Here is a 15,605-nt window from a genome sequence, read left to right as displayed (position 1 = left end):
TACCACATGGCACCAACAAACGACATCGGTTGGATATCGGTAAGGAGCCAATATTAGAAAAAAAAAACGCTTTGCTTCATTGGATGGCCATACCGGGGAGGAATCAACTACCGAGAAAGTAAATGTTGAGAAAAAGATGAAAGTACCACCTTATTTCACAACATCGAGAGATATAAGGACTTTGAGGTCTGAACTGCTGGCGCTGAAATTACAGCCAGTTTTAAAAATATGCAGTATCGGGATTAAAATTATTAGTCCCACTCTGGAGCAATACAAACTCATTGGATCATACCTGGAATCAAAAAGTCATGAATTTTGCACCCACGATACCCCGTCTGAAAAATCATTTGAGGTGGTGCTGCTAGGTCTTCCTGCTGTTGAATTGGAGAATTTAACCCTCCTGTACTCGCGTGCAAAACCATGACACGTATACTCGCGCACAGTGTCACAGACCGAAAATTAAACTTCTCTCTAATGTTGCCATTGTGTATTTTTCAGGCTTTATTGGCATTTATTTGAAGAAGAGGGTATGATTGAATGAAAAAAACTCCAAAAAATATGTTTTCTTCGTCTTTATTATGTTTTAATAGTCATCTAATCCAGACTCATTAAAACAGAGTAATTTTTGATACTCCAACACAAATAACGAAATTCGAATTTTTCACTGTTATTTATTAAAAGTAAGCAACTGAATATAATTCATGGAAGTTTATACTATAAATAAGCAATAAAATAACATAAAAACGTATTAATCGATTGTGATTTCATTGGAGTAAGAATCGGAATATAGCATAATTGCATGCTCGAAGCAAATTTATTTTTTACATTTCATGCAGTTGTTGCGTGTTATTTGTTTTTTTTTATCAAAGAGAAGAATGTATAACGTATTCTACATAATTACCAGATGATAAAGGTTCTGGAATATAAAGTTTGCATATTATTAATATTCTTTGTCTCTGTATTCTTGGTGAACTAAGAATTAATGCCTTTTTTTAGATGGGGCATAACAAGATTATATAAAAGGATTTCTAGGAACTTCCTTTTCTTTTTCTTGTTTTCTTGTAGATATTGTCCATTATAAAAAAAATATCCTCGAAACTGTAACTATTAAAAATTACCATAAGCCACCGATTTATAAACTAATTTACTGTTTACAATTCTTCCACAAGTGAAATTCTTTCACAAGTGTGTATATGTATGACCATTATATTTAGCGAATAACTATACGAAAGTCAAACATTTATATTTTGCTTTTGAACTATGAATCTAACGACGAATATATCGACGAATAGTTAATATATGGATCCGTTCGATCCAGTTACAAAAGGGACTGAAATCAAATAAGAATAGTTCGGTAATGATCTTATGCATTATATTCAATCAATATTCCACGCCACTAACATTTCATTCAATAATATTCTAGAATATGGAAAAAGACATTTGTCCAAAAAAGTTACTCCTATACTCGCGTCGGTGTGTCAGACCGAAAGTGTGAAAAAAGTGGCACACGTCCTCTTTGTACCAACACATGCGATACGCTAAACGATGACGAACGACGAATAACGAAACTAGAGAGAGTCGCAAAGTCGTAGTGTTGATATTTTCTGAGAAATGAACGAACGTACCTGATCCACTTCAAGAAAGGATCAGCCAACATAACTCGCCTGAAAGAAATCAATGATATCTTCAACATCTCGGTAAAATAGGACCGATGCAAACCTCAACATCGGGATGTAACGCAATGTTCGAATTGCCTTGGTTTCGGACACGGAACAAAAAACTGTCACATTAAAACTCGTTGTGGCAAGTGTGCTGCTAACCACCTAACAAGCACTTGCAGCCTTCCAGAAAAAGAACCTCGCAAGTGCGTTAACTGTGGCGAAAGTAACCAAGCCACCAACCGTAGCTGTACAAAACGTGCGGATTTTAAACGCATCCGGAAGCAAGCTACTGATAAAACGCAGAATAGGAAGAAGGTCCCAGAACTTACTGACATAGAGTTCCCTCCAATGGTTTCTCGTACGATTCCTGTTCTTGCTCTTCCACTCCCTACATGTCGCCCCCAAACGGCCTCTTCTAGCGAAAAGCCAAAAAAGGAGCAACCGAGCTATAGTAAGGTTGCAGCTATTGGTTTACCACCTACACCAAAACCTTCACCTCATTCCTCTTCTACTGAGGATCTTTATAGCATGCAAGAACTTGCAACTTAGTTGCTTGAACTAGATCGACAAACTAGAAATTGTCGCAACCAACAGGAACAAGTGCAAGTCATGCTACATTTTTATTGCAACCATGGATCGGTCATCTCTAAGGCGGCTCGCACACCGCAGCAATAAGCAACTAGCAAACTGCAGTACACAATATGCAACAGGAAACATATTTTGTTGTTCTTCGCATACCAGAGCAATAAAAACCCCTGACATTATGCAAACAATCGCCTTAATGTACGAAACTTGTCAAAATATGAGCGATAAGTTGCTATTCAACCGACACGCCGTGTTGCTAGCGACATGTGTTGCTCTGTAAAGGCGACAGCGATATCGTATTGCGTCGGTGTGCGAGATCAACAAAGATTAAATGGAAAAATCCATTGGTGATAATATTGCTTATTGCATGTTGACAGTTGCTAGTTGCTCATTGCTCCGGTGTGCGAGCCGCCTAAGGCCAATTAATTGGAACGCCTGCCCTCTCAATAGTAAGGTCATCGAGTTCACTGACTTCTTGGTGATAAACAGCATCGACGTAGCTATCGTTACTGAGACGCATCTTAAACCGAATATTATTATTCGAGTCCCGAATTATCGTCTATTGAGAATGGATCGTACTGGTTATGGTGGAGGAGGTGTTGCCTTAGCCATCAGAAATAACATCAGATATCGACTTTTGCCGTGCCTGAAACTCAACATCAACGAAGCTATAGGGGCGGAATCGGTAAATATCGAAGCAACAGTCAGCTCTATTCAATCTGCAGTTACTCAGGCTCGCCAAAACCACATCCCAGAAGCGATTCAGTTGAGTGACTCTGTTCAAATTGATTCCATTACTAAACATTTGATTAGACTTCGGAACCTCTATCGAAGGCAGTACAAAAAATCCGTAACAAAAAATTCGCAAAAGATATTAGTAAACTTCCGAACAACTCCAAGCCATTTTGGAGGTACGCTAAAATTCTCAAGACCAAGTCTGATCCTATTCCTCCTCTTCTTCAACCTGATAATTCAGAACGATTGATAACACCTGCCGAAAAGGCTAGGGCAATTGGCCAACCATTTCAATAGTTCACACAATCTTGGTCAGAACATTACAAGTCCATTTGAAACTTCGGTGAATGATAGTATACAAACAAATAATATTTCCAGTTATCGCATATGCGATGCCCATTTGGGAGTGCTGTGCTCCAACACAAATTAAAACTTCAGCGCATACAAAATTCTTCGTATGATTTTAAACTCTCCTCCCAGAACGCGAAATTCGGAGATACACCAGCTAGCCGGGATTAAAACCTTGGATGAAATTATCAACAATAAGTGTATGAAATTTGAACAGAGTTGCGCTCTCTCAATACACGGAATAATACAGAATCTGTATAATTATGCTATCAGAGTTTCTAGTCGTTACCTTTCAAGGTAACGGCTTTGGATTAAAGTAGATATATTTATTTCCAGGTAGATAAGTAGTTTAAGTTGGGACAATGTAGGTAATTTGGGGAGGGTAGGATATAAAAAGGTAACAAAAAACTAGAAAAGTTTAGGCATGATTTTACAATAGGAATATGAAACAATCGGATAATGTGTATGATAAAAATCATTACAGAACTTGACATTGCTACATAAAGATGTAGAACCCTAGGTTGATCACTTGAATTGTAGTATTATATCATAATGTAAGCGAAATTAAGGAATAAACAGAATTTAAGTGAAAAAAAAAGAATAAAGTAAGTAGTCTTTGGAATTGTGTCGTACGATTACATCCCCTATTGAATCGACTGACGAGAGTTCTCCAGATTCAAGCCTTCCAACGTTCGCAGCAATAGTTGTATAATTTGCGCTCGGAGTTCGTGAAGATCTTGTACTCGTTGATCCTCCCGCTTAGTTGATATTTGATAGATTGATCAGTTCTTCTGTTCATTGCTCGTTCCGTACGGAATTAGTGCGAAGGCACTCAGTTCAATTTATCGAAAGGAATAACTCTGATTAGCTTCCGTTCGTGGCTCGTTCCGTACGGAATTAGTGCGAAGGCAGTCAATTCAGTTTGTTCCAGAAACAAGGTTAATTCTCGCGACACTTTTTCGTACTTGAATCCTGTAAAGTGCCAATCCAGACTCACAAGGTTGATTCTTTCGCTCAACCGAGTTTGCGTATTGGACAACTTTTACACAAGTGCTTTAGAATAACTCACGATAAAATATTTGCTCTAAACTTACCTTATTATTCAATGTATTTGGTGGTGTTATCGGATGTTCGCTTGCGTGTTTCACCTTTTGCTGCGTATGTGTTGGCGAGATAACATTGGTTGGAGTCTTCCGAATGCCACCACTGGTATTTATCATCTTCAAATTGCTTGCCGTTGAAGAAGTTGGCTGAGGACTTTCACTACCAGCTACCGCCACTAGAGTTGCGGATGCATTGTTATTTTGTATTTGATGGCCAAACTTTACCGTTTCTGGATGTGAGATTATGCGCTGATGTTCTTTAGTATCGTTCACGCTAGTGCTATTGTTAGTGTTATCATCACTCTCAAGGTGCAATAAATCCGCCTCCTCCGGTCCCACTCGTTCCCGTATACTACTACTAGCATCTGTTCCAGTGGTGCTGCCTATGCTAGCTCCTCCCGCAGAGCCACCACTATTCTGACTTTGTAGGTTTCCGCTCGCATTTGAAAATAAGGATTGCTGCAGCAGACTCGGCATTAAACAAGGAGGAAGTGTCGCCGGAACAGGAATGTTGTTTCGTCGTAAAACAACCAGATGCATAGCGGCGGTGAATTCAGCCAGATTCAGCGCACCATCTCGTGTTACATCACACATTTGCCATATATGACGAAGTTCCTCGATTGGTATGCGAGATTTTTCAAAAAATACCCTAAAAATATCTGTCGCTATTTAAGCAGTTAATTATTTTACACAATTACGAACCTTGCAACCTGCCCGCTCACTAAACCATATATATCTGGCTGTATGGTTCGAAATTGTTTAACATAATAGTCTTTTGACGTTTGGGAAATCTGATAAAAATACTCGATATCTATTTCTTGGTCATCGTCACTACTGTGTTTATCAGAAGATTCTTCCTCAGTACCTAACAGCTGCCGTTGCTCCTCACAAACCAACCCTTGCCAAAGGTTCTGATTAGCCCAAGGACGTTCTGCAACACTATTCGTAGGCGTGGGACTATCACTTGCCGTACTCCATGCCTCAGGGGATCCACCAACCACACCACTATGCCCAATCGGTCCACCTCCTATCAATTTTCCCCCACCATGACCTTTCACATTCACGACGTGGTGGCGCTCGGCTGACCTCAGCATCGGATCATCATTGTGCTCTACTTCAGAATCCGTACTCGGTTGATCCGAATTTGTCATTTCTCCACTGTTACAGGCTTTGTCTATCCGCTCTCGACTGCTACTACTGCTAGTGGCAGCCAATTCTATGAGATCCTTACTGGTTTTGATTTCCCTGTAATCCGACGGGCGAGCTGTGTAACCATTCCGCTCGGCTATGACACTACCGGAACTCAAGGATGGTGCACCCAGACTCGCTGACGCTGTTCCACCAGTGACATGAGGAAACGCTGTAGGTGAATCAATCCAGCTGAATTGTGGCAAAGGAAGGTTAATCGTTGATGTTAGTATCTCTTCGCGCAGAGGAACTGATGCTTGATAGGCTGCGATGAGCTTCAGACAGCCGTAAAACTGCTGCCGGGATAGGTGCAGTGCGGTTTGTGGAATGCCAACCAATGAGGTAATCTGAGGAGAATAGAAACAAATCATACAACTGTATAAGTGCATTCGTTTTACATTCGTTTTCGGTAGTCTGACATTTCTAAACCTAAGCTATAGATATCCACCTGTACCAGGCTTCCAATACCCTACCTAAGGATGATCGACTTTCGAGAAGTTCCAGGGATAGAATAACTGGTACAATTGATGGCAAATCACAATTTCGACGTAGGATTACGTCTTTCGGGAACATATTGGGTGCACAAATTGAAAAACGAAAATCGTTCGCATCGTCAAAATTGTCAAAATTGACGCTTATTGCTCAGTCATTTTCTGATGGATTTGTGAGATTTTTGCATCAATCGATTTGTGCACTCCGTATCAATTTACTACAATAAATAAAACAATATATTTTATGAAACAATTGAAAAATCTCAATCATTATCCAAACGGAAATCGCACGTTCTGATTTGTCGATTCGCAAACGAAAATATATAAATTGTTTTCAAAAATGTTGTATACAGATCGGACTCGATTATATACAGAATCGATTATATGATTCGATTAAATACATCTTTGGACTCGATTATATACAGTCTGAAAAAAAAAATATATTCCAAATATGACCAATTTCAAGAAAAAATGTGACCTTTCAACGTTAACGTGAAATTTAAGTGGCTATTATAACATTCGTATTACAGTCACCGGAGTCACCATTCGTATTAGCGTCACCGGAGCCAAATACAATGGATAGCAATTTTAATGTACACACTGGCACTCAGATATCTCTTGTATTGTTGCTGCCTTGTTGTTTGTAGTGTTTTACAACAAGGCAAAAACAATACAAATAATATCTGAATGCCAGTGCGAACTATAAATTTGCTGTCTATTGTATTTCGGCTCCGGTGACGCTAATATGAAAGTACCGTATAGTGGGATAATAATCGTGATTTTTGAACATTTTGCTTGAATTTTCACCATTAATTGTTTATATCGATATCAGACTTTGCTTTCTCTGTTGAGGCGGTGCGTATGGGGACGCGCTGTTGTTTTTATGCTTTGCTTAGAACGAACGAAGACAAAGCGGGCGCTTGAATTTGATGTGTATGTGTATGTGTGTGTGTGTGTTTTTTTTTATAGAGGCGAGGAACGCTTCTCCAGCCTTATCTGGGAAGGGATAACCCAGATGTCGAGTGGGGATCGCACCCACAAAAACCAAACCCTCTACTCGTAGCCTCATTCGCCCCGGGACCACATCTAGGCGACTACTTCAGAGGGCGGCTGTGCTCATGCACTTCACGAGTTTTCAACGCTAACTAGCGTTGATCCTTCCCCTTTTCTCTATACATCTCATTTACGTTTCCGTTGTACTCCGCCACGCACATCCGCAGCACAGGCTTCCTTTTACCCGTCGAGACGTGTACCGATTAGGAATTGCCCTCCAACTTGACGCGCAACCCGTCACAGTCACCCTCGCGGGGTTTCTCACCTGTCAAGACGTGAACCGATTAGGAAGCGCCCTCCATCTTGACGCGCGCCCCGTCACAGCCACCCTCGCAGGATTTCTCTTCCCAACGGAGCGCCGATTAGGCAGTGCCCTCCAACATAACGCGCACTCCGTCACAGCAACTCTCGTGGGGGTACCCACCGATTTGATGATGCTCTCCTAGGCTTTCGCTCCGCCGAAACGACCCTCGCAATGTTCCTCTCTCAATCCACCAACAGGCATTGCCAGCATTTTCTTGACCCTGCTCTCCAGATTCCGCTTACTCGTCGAGACGTGTACCGATTAGGAATTGCCCTCCAACTTGACGCGCAAACCGTAACAGTCACCCTCGCGGGGTTTCTCACCTGTCGAGACGTGAACCGATTAGGAAGCGCCCTCCAACTTGACGCGCGCCCCGTCACAGCCACCCTCGCAGGATTTCTCTTCCCAACGGAGCGCCGATTAGGCAGTGCCCTTCAACATAACGCGCACTCCGTCACAACGACTCTCGTGGGGTACTACACTTTGCAACAGCCCTCGCATTTGTTCCTCTTCTATGGTCAGGGGTTATTACTACGCTGGTCGGCCCTCCACTTCCGCTGTAGCTCGGACACATTATGATTACACTGTTCACAGCGTTCCAGGTGCCCTCGTCGCGACACATTTTCTCTACTATGTTCCCGGCATGAAGGGCAGGCAGCCCCTCGCGTCTTGCGGTGAACCTGGGACACACAAATACCACGTGTTCTGGTGTTTCCTCCACATCTTCACACTCCTAGATGTGCACCTCCACAGAATAAATCTTGTTCAAAACAATGTCTGTCGGTGTGGAAACGGTTACGATGACATCGATCACGCAGTTTGGCAATGTACGGATAATTACGCAGCCAGAGAGTACCTTTTGAATGCCCTTGAGGTCCAAGGAACACAACCCTATGTTCCTGTTAGAGACGTGTTGGGAACTCGCGACATCTGCTATATGCAGTTGATCTATATGTTTGTGAAACGGTCTAGTATAAGAATTTAATGCTTTTGTGTTTTTTTTCTTTTTCGTTATTAGTTTGTTTGTCTTGTCCCCTCATCTCACCGTCGCCCACCCTCGACAACTAGTCGAACACCAGATGCTATCCCTGGTCATTATGCACAATGCTACAGTGCGTGCGGCAACCCTCGGTTGAGACAATGATACCTCATATCCATATCCCTAACCTGACCCGTCCCACAAAAATTGTTGCCCCTCTAACCTCGAGTGAACCGCGAGTAATCGGTCGAAACCTACTAAACATAGATTTAAGATGAAAGTTTTGTATAAACAAAACTTGAGTTAGCGGCTCCGCAAAGCTTATGCGATTGAGCCTTACAAATAAACGAATTGGAAAAAAAAAATCTTCACACTCCGGACAGAGTGGCGACGTTGCGTGCCCGAACCGGTGCAAATATTGCCTGAAGCAGCCATGTCTAGACAGGAACTGTGTCAGATGAAAATTCACCTCCCCGTGCTTCCTGTTCAGCCAGGTTGATAGTACCGGTATGAGCCCATACGTCCACCTGCCTTTCTCCGCCGTGTCCCATTCCTGCTGCCACTTCAAGAGTGATTCTACTCTCGCTGTTTTCAGGATACCCCTGATTTCCTTTCGTCTGTAGCACTCTCTGTCTTCCGCCAGAGTGATGCCAATAGGGATCATGCCGGCGATAACGCAGACTGCCTCCAACGAGATCGTCCTATACGCGCTCGCAACTCGCATCGCCATGAGCCGAAACGTACGGTCCAGTTTTCTACGATTCCGGTGGGTTTCGAGAGCCGCAGACCAGGCTGGTGCTCCGTACCGTAGTATGGACGAGGATACAGCAGCCAGGAGACGCCTTTTGCTACTGCAAGGTCCTGCGTTATTCGGCATTATTCTCGCTATCGCGCTAATGGACTTGTCTGCTTTCTCGCAGACGTAGTCGACGTGGTTGTTGAAATTCAGCCGGTCGTCGATCATAACTCCCAAGTATTTCAACCTACGCTTAGAAGTTATCACGTGTTCCCCGACTGTGATTTCCGCTCGCTGCACGGCTTTGCAGTTACTCACCAACAATACTTCCGTTTTATTATGAGCAATCTGCAGTTTCGCTGCTTGCATCCAGTTCCCTACTGAGACGATGGACTCGGTTGCAAGCATCTTCACCTCTTCGAGTGTATCGCCTGCCACTGTGAGAGCGATATCATCCGCGAAGCCCACGATCTCCACGCCTTTGGGAAGCTTCAGATTCAGTACTCCGTTATACATTACGTTCCAGAGCGATGGGCCCAGGATAGAGCCTTGTGGTACTCCGGCCGTTATATTCAACGTTGTCTGCCCCGTGCTCGTCTCGTAGACTAGGACGCGGTTCTGGAAGTAGCTTCCTAGAATTCTGCACAGGTACCCAGGAACCTTCATACGGTGTAGGGACTCGGCAATGGCTTCCCAGCTAGCGCTGTTGAAAGCATTCCTCACGTCGATCGTTACTACAGCACAATGTCGGTCGCCCCTCCGCTTTTGCTGTGACGCCTTCTCTGCCTTTTCAACCACTGTCCGGATAGCATCAACGGTGGACCTACCTTTCCGGAATCCAAACTGCATCTTTGACAGACCATGGTCACTCTCCGTACATTTCGTCAGTCTGTTGAGGATAATCCTTTCCAAGAGTTTCCCAAGAGTATCCAGCAGGCATATAGGCCTATAGGATGTTGGTACCCCCGGGGGCTTTCCTGGTTTTGGCAGCAACACTAACTTTTGGATCTTCCATTTCTTAGGAAAGTGACCATCATCCAGGCATTTCTGTAGCACTATCCTGAAAATGTCCGGGAACGCCTGAATCGCCGTTTTCAAGGCCGCGTTGGGGATTCCGTCGGGGCCGGGCGCTTTGTTTACCTGCAGCCTCTTCGCCACTGCTACCAGTTCTTCACTGGAAACTTGAGAACGTTCGGTAGCTATTTCGGCGTACGGTGTCGGTGGCCATATCGTAGGATCATGCATCGGAAATAAACCCTCCACAATGACCTTCAGCTTCTCGGGACACGATTCGACGGGCGTCACAGGTCCTCTGATCTTCGCCATCAAGACTCGATACGCGTTGCCCCATGGGTTGGCATCTGCATCTCGGCACAGCTCCTTGAAACAGTTCGCTTTGCTCAGTGTAATTCCCCGTTTCAAGGCGGCTCTAGCTGCTCGGTACACCGTATTACGTTCCTCTCTATCAGCGCTATTTCGTGCTCTCTAAACGCGTCTTCTGGCTTGAAGACAGCTAGCGCGAATGTTGCGAAGAGAGTCGTTCCACCAGTAAGCTGGGCGTCTTCCATTTTTTGGTACAACTTTCCTCGGCATGGTAGTGTCGCATGCTCTCACCAGTAGATCTGTCAACTTTTCTGCGTTCCAATCTGAAGCTCCGCTAGCTAGACGAAGTGCTTCGACGAAAAGGTCATTGTCGAAAGCATTCGTCTTCCACTTCCGCTCACCGCTTGTTGTCCTCCGAACTAGCACTTGGTTTCGTTGACCGATTCTGTACCGGATCGCCTGGTGATCACTGTGCGTATACGACTCGCACACTTTCCACTCCGTACTCGCCAACAGCGACGGACTGCAAAAAGTAACGTCGATGATGGATTCGCGCCCATCTTTCCGGAAAGTGCTGGTGGTACCTTCGTTCAGTAACGTTACTTCCAGCTTTGCTAGAGCTTCCAGTAGACTGTACCCTCTGATGTTGGTGCATCTACTTCCCCACTCCACCGCCCAGGCGTTGAAGTCGCCTCCAATGACGATCGGTGTTCTACCGATTAGTTCCTCGGTCATTGCGTCTAGCATCTGGTGGAATTGCTCAGTTGTCCATCTCGGGGGTGCGTAGCAACTACACATAAAGATTCCATTAATTTTGGCGATTACGAAACCTTCATGTGAACCTCCAACCACTTCCTGGATAGGATATCTGCCCATCACCTGTATTGCAGCAATCCCTAAGCTATCCGTCGCCCAGCTGCTATTATCACGGGGTACTCGGTACGGCTCCGCTATGATTGCAACGTCGCATTTTGTCTCTGTTGTCGACTGCCACAACAGTTGCTGAGCTGTGTTGCAATGGTTCAGATTGATCTGAATTATCTCCGTTACTGCGATTCTGCTAACGCCTTCTTATACGAGGGACACTTGAAGCTTCCTGTCGCATGGTCGTTGCCGTTCTCTGGTTTACAGAGCAGGCATTTCGGTTGCTTCGTGCAGTCTCTCGCAACATGCCCTTTCTCACCGCATCTCCTGCACAGTTCAGACCTGTCGGGGCCTGTGCAGCTTCTTGCCTGATGTCCAAAGCCCATGCACTGGAAGCATCTCTCCATCCGCTTGGCCACCCGGGGCACCATCTTCAGCGAGCAAACCGACCAGCCAACTTTTATTTTGGTCGTTTCTACCATCTTATTGGCTGCGACTGTTGAGAGCCGTATCGACGCCGTCTGCGTGCCACCATACGCCTTCCTCATACGGATCGTCATTGGTGTATTGTCCAGCTTACACTGTTCTATTAACTCGCGCCTGAACTCCTCGTCTGTCGTGATTTCGTCGAGATTTCTGCATTCGACCACTGATTCCTGGGATAGAGCCCTCACCTTCGCCTCCTCACCGAGCGACTTCGCAACCAGTTCCTTGAAGGTTGAACTTTTGACCGCCGGATCCCCCTTGAGCTCGAAGAGCATCTCTCCTTTCTGGGTGCGCCTGGTTTTCACCACATTCTCTCCCAGTTCTTTCAACTCCGGATCGTCTCTTACTTTCCGCAGGAGTGATGCGTAAGTCACTCCTTCCTTCACCTCGACGATCAGAGCATCTCCCTTACTTCGCTCGCGTCTGGGCCTGGTTTTTTTTGTCTCCTGCACACCTTTCTTCTTTTCTTCATTCTTCTTCCGTTTCTCCGTCTGTTTTTCGACAGTTCGCCATCCACTGCCTTCACCTTCCTTTTTGTTTCCCAGGTTGTCATTTTTAACCTTCTTCAGGTCTTCTTCATCCCCTGGGGTATCCCTCTTCCTTTTGTCCGATCGTGGGTTTCGTGGCGTCTTAGGCGTCTCCTGTATCTCGACGGACATCTTCTCCCTTGCTTCAGCGAGTGCTTTTTCAACAACCTCTGCTCGCGTGATCATCTCCTTCTGTTCGCGGTCAGCAGCCGTAACGGCGGATTTGATGCTTGTGACTAAATGTTTGATCTTAGTATTGTTTTTGTCCTTAATGAACTCGTACAGCTCGTTCACTTTTTTCTTGACCTCCATCAAGCTTGACCTCCCGACCTGCAGCCCTTCTAAAGAAGTGGTGGTGTTGGCTTTATGCGTTAGCACTTGTATCAGGCTAGTCTCAATGCACAGAATTAGTCCTCTTTAACATTGTCCTGGCCTCATATTCAGGCGCTGTTCATCGAAGTGTCGCGTCCATCTTTCGATCATCTCGAGTTCGTCCGTCAAGATGCTCTCTTTATTGCTCCTGCACATTTCGACCCGCGGCATTAGGATTGGACGATCTTTATAAAAAGATCGATCTTATCGAATCGATTTTCCAAACGGCGTAGGGATCGATCCACTGATTAAATCGGTACCAAAGAATGGATCTTTGCTGAATCGATCATTGCCGAATCGATTTTTGAAAAAATCGATTTCCGATTTATCTGCTTCTATATGAATGCCGCCTTTTCAGTGAACAGGGAACACAAATTTTCATATTTCTATTCAAATATCAGAAGCATTTTGTTTTGTTTCTCAGCATAAAAGCCATAGCCACAGAGCATTCTTCTTGTGTCATCAGGTAGTCGTTTTATTCAATAAATTAATTGAAAAAGCTTTATTAAAAATTCAACAACCGCCCAGAACTCAGCTAACAATGATCCCATCAAAGCCAATCGTGTCATACATCTGTCATTTTGGTAAAGCCGATTTTGGCCGCAGACCTAGAAAACAACATCTCGCCTGTAATTAAGGCAACATCAGGTTTAGTGATCCCAAGGCGCGTAGAAGTATATCCTAAGGCGGGCCAACTTGCTGAAACCACTCTTCAGCCATCTTGGAAGTCTACTGTGTTTTGTTTGTAAACAAAACCCAATACGCTAGTGCCGAAGCTCGCTCCTGATCAGTCTGTCTCTTTCACGCTTCAAGGAAATGATTCCCCTTCTGCTTTCTTCCGTACTGTTTTCATATACCGCTCCCCTAACCAACTTAGTGACGAAACGGCCTCACCTAGTACCATAGACCCGTCTTGAGTGATCCTATGCGCAGCCGGCTACAGATCATTCCTTCGGTAGCTGCCGTTAGTTTTGTCTCTGTCTACATTTGTACTATCAGCATTTGTTGATATTATAATATAAATATATAAATGGCGATTCGTGAAGCTATAATTACATTTGACGTAAATATTTTTCGCCATTTGTTTTTTTTTTTCTAGGTTTGCAGTAAATCGTATAATCGTATGACAGTAGTCATATAGGGTGCGTATATAAATGGAACTTAATCAGGGATTTCAAAGAAGATGAACTGGGTCACAACACACAGGCTAATCATCAAAACATTTATTTTTTTATTGCACCAGATGTAGACAAATGTTGAAAGTTACAGTTTGCAATGTAGCGACATTTTTCCGAAACTGAAATATCAAATTGACATAATGTTTGCTATTGCACACTTAGAAGTGTTTCAAAATTTTTAACAAGGGTTTTACTTCAATGCACCTGAAATGTGTTTGTTCAATCAAGGAAAAAGTATAATGATACATTCGAAAGCTTTCGCAAAAACTAGCAACACTTTCGTTTATTTCATATATCAATGAATTTACTTAATATGCATTTTCCTCTAATTCCAAAACATTCGGCACAGGAAAATGAAATAATGAATAAGCTCTAGCAGATAAAACACAGATTTCGGACGAATGGAAAGATCTACACATTATTAAAGAAAGATCGGAAGGAGATAAAATTTGCATGAAAACTCTTCGAAGGCAAACCAAATGCATATTGTGGCTAGCTCACCTTGTTGATGACCTCGTTGGATAAATTTGCGGTCCGGAAAAGCGAAGTAGCATTCAAAGCCGGAATCTTTCCTGTACTGTCCGACGATTCGCTGCTTATCTTGAATATATCATTATAGTAGCGCAATTCCGTCTCGGTCAACTCATCCATTTCTGTTTTTTCGACAGAATATATTTTTCTTCTTATCAGCCAATATTTTCCCCCACAAGAGATTTGCGATTTGTGGCGAAAATCGTACTAATCTGCCCCGTTGCTGTAGTTTTCACGGCAATTTTCTTTTGCTCAGCTGTTTAATCAACGATAAAATCACAAAATAGACAACACCTTCAGCACCAGTTGCACCGCCTGAAACTATGTCGCTTGTTAGCTGCACACTATTTTTAGCACAATATTCCGCTTGTTGCTGGCAAGGAATTAATGGGCAAATTTTCGCCAAAACATTGCAACTTCCCTCATCAAATATATCTTCCTTTTTTCGTCATCTACACACTTTTTCCCTTTCGTACACTACAATTTACACTACACTGCCGATCTACGGTTTACTACAGTCAGCATCAAGGTGTCAAGATAGGTGAATCACTGCTTCGAAATTGCTGTCATATTGGTCAGCTGCAATTTTTATCGAAAATGAGCTCAAAAACAGAGATGCCAGATCGTAGACATTAATTTTGGCGAATCGAGAATCAATCGAGAATTCAGTGCCATTAGTACACTTTTTGCTCAGTATCACTAATACAACCAATCTACCCAATCAACATTCTCACGGCAATGTATGTATCCAAATAAATAAACGTTTATATATAGCATATAGATCAATTAATCAAATAAGGCAGCTGTACGACACCCGTCATGTTTTTGGTGCCTACATCTCAAACGTCAAAAGTATTTATTTTCTTCATAAGAGCGATCCGCGTTGACGGCATTGAGCTTCGTTTACTAGTTTAGGAGAGCGTCAAAGAATAGCTAATTTTCAGTCGGAATGAACGTTTTCAAAATTAAAATTATGAATGAAAATTAGCTTTTCCATATCAAATTAGTATTCTATTTAAATGAAGAACATTTTGCTTGCAGGTGCAGAAAAAATCTCATACGAAAATTATTAATGAAGACAATTTTATATTATAATTAAAAAATTCAGCAACAATGTTGGAATTGTATAGCCATATGGTTG

The 15,605-nt window shown here is 43.4% G+C and overlaps 1 protein-coding gene across 1 annotated transcript in view; it reads right to left on the bottom strand.

The window, feature by feature from the left end:
* LOC129774790 (ralBP1-associated Eps domain-containing protein 1) overlaps positions 1 to 15,016 on the bottom strand; it is a 29,596-nt gene extending 14,580 nt beyond the window's left edge. The window contains exons 1-3 of the mRNA XM_055778750.1: positions 14,435 to 15,016; positions 5,135 to 5,967; positions 4,424 to 5,081 (exon numbers count right to left, since the gene is read on the bottom strand). Of these exons, the coding sequence (XP_055634725.1) occupies positions 4,424 to 5,081; positions 5,135 to 5,967; positions 14,435 to 14,584 (1,641 nt within the window). The 5' untranslated portion in view covers positions 14,585 to 15,016. The remainder of the gene's footprint in view (positions 1 to 4,423; positions 5,082 to 5,134; positions 5,968 to 14,434) is intronic.
* Positions 15,017 to 15,605: the final 589 nt, after the last annotated feature.

This window comes from Toxorhynchites rutilus, chromosome 3 (genome assembly GCF_029784135.1).
Source record: "Toxorhynchites rutilus septentrionalis strain SRP chromosome 3, ASM2978413v1, whole genome shotgun sequence".
Taxonomy (NCBI): Eukaryota; Metazoa; Arthropoda; class Insecta; order Diptera; family Culicidae; genus Toxorhynchites; species Toxorhynchites rutilus.
The sequence above is the reverse complement of the archived record's forward strand: the minus strand, read 5'-3'. Positions and strand labels throughout refer to the sequence as shown.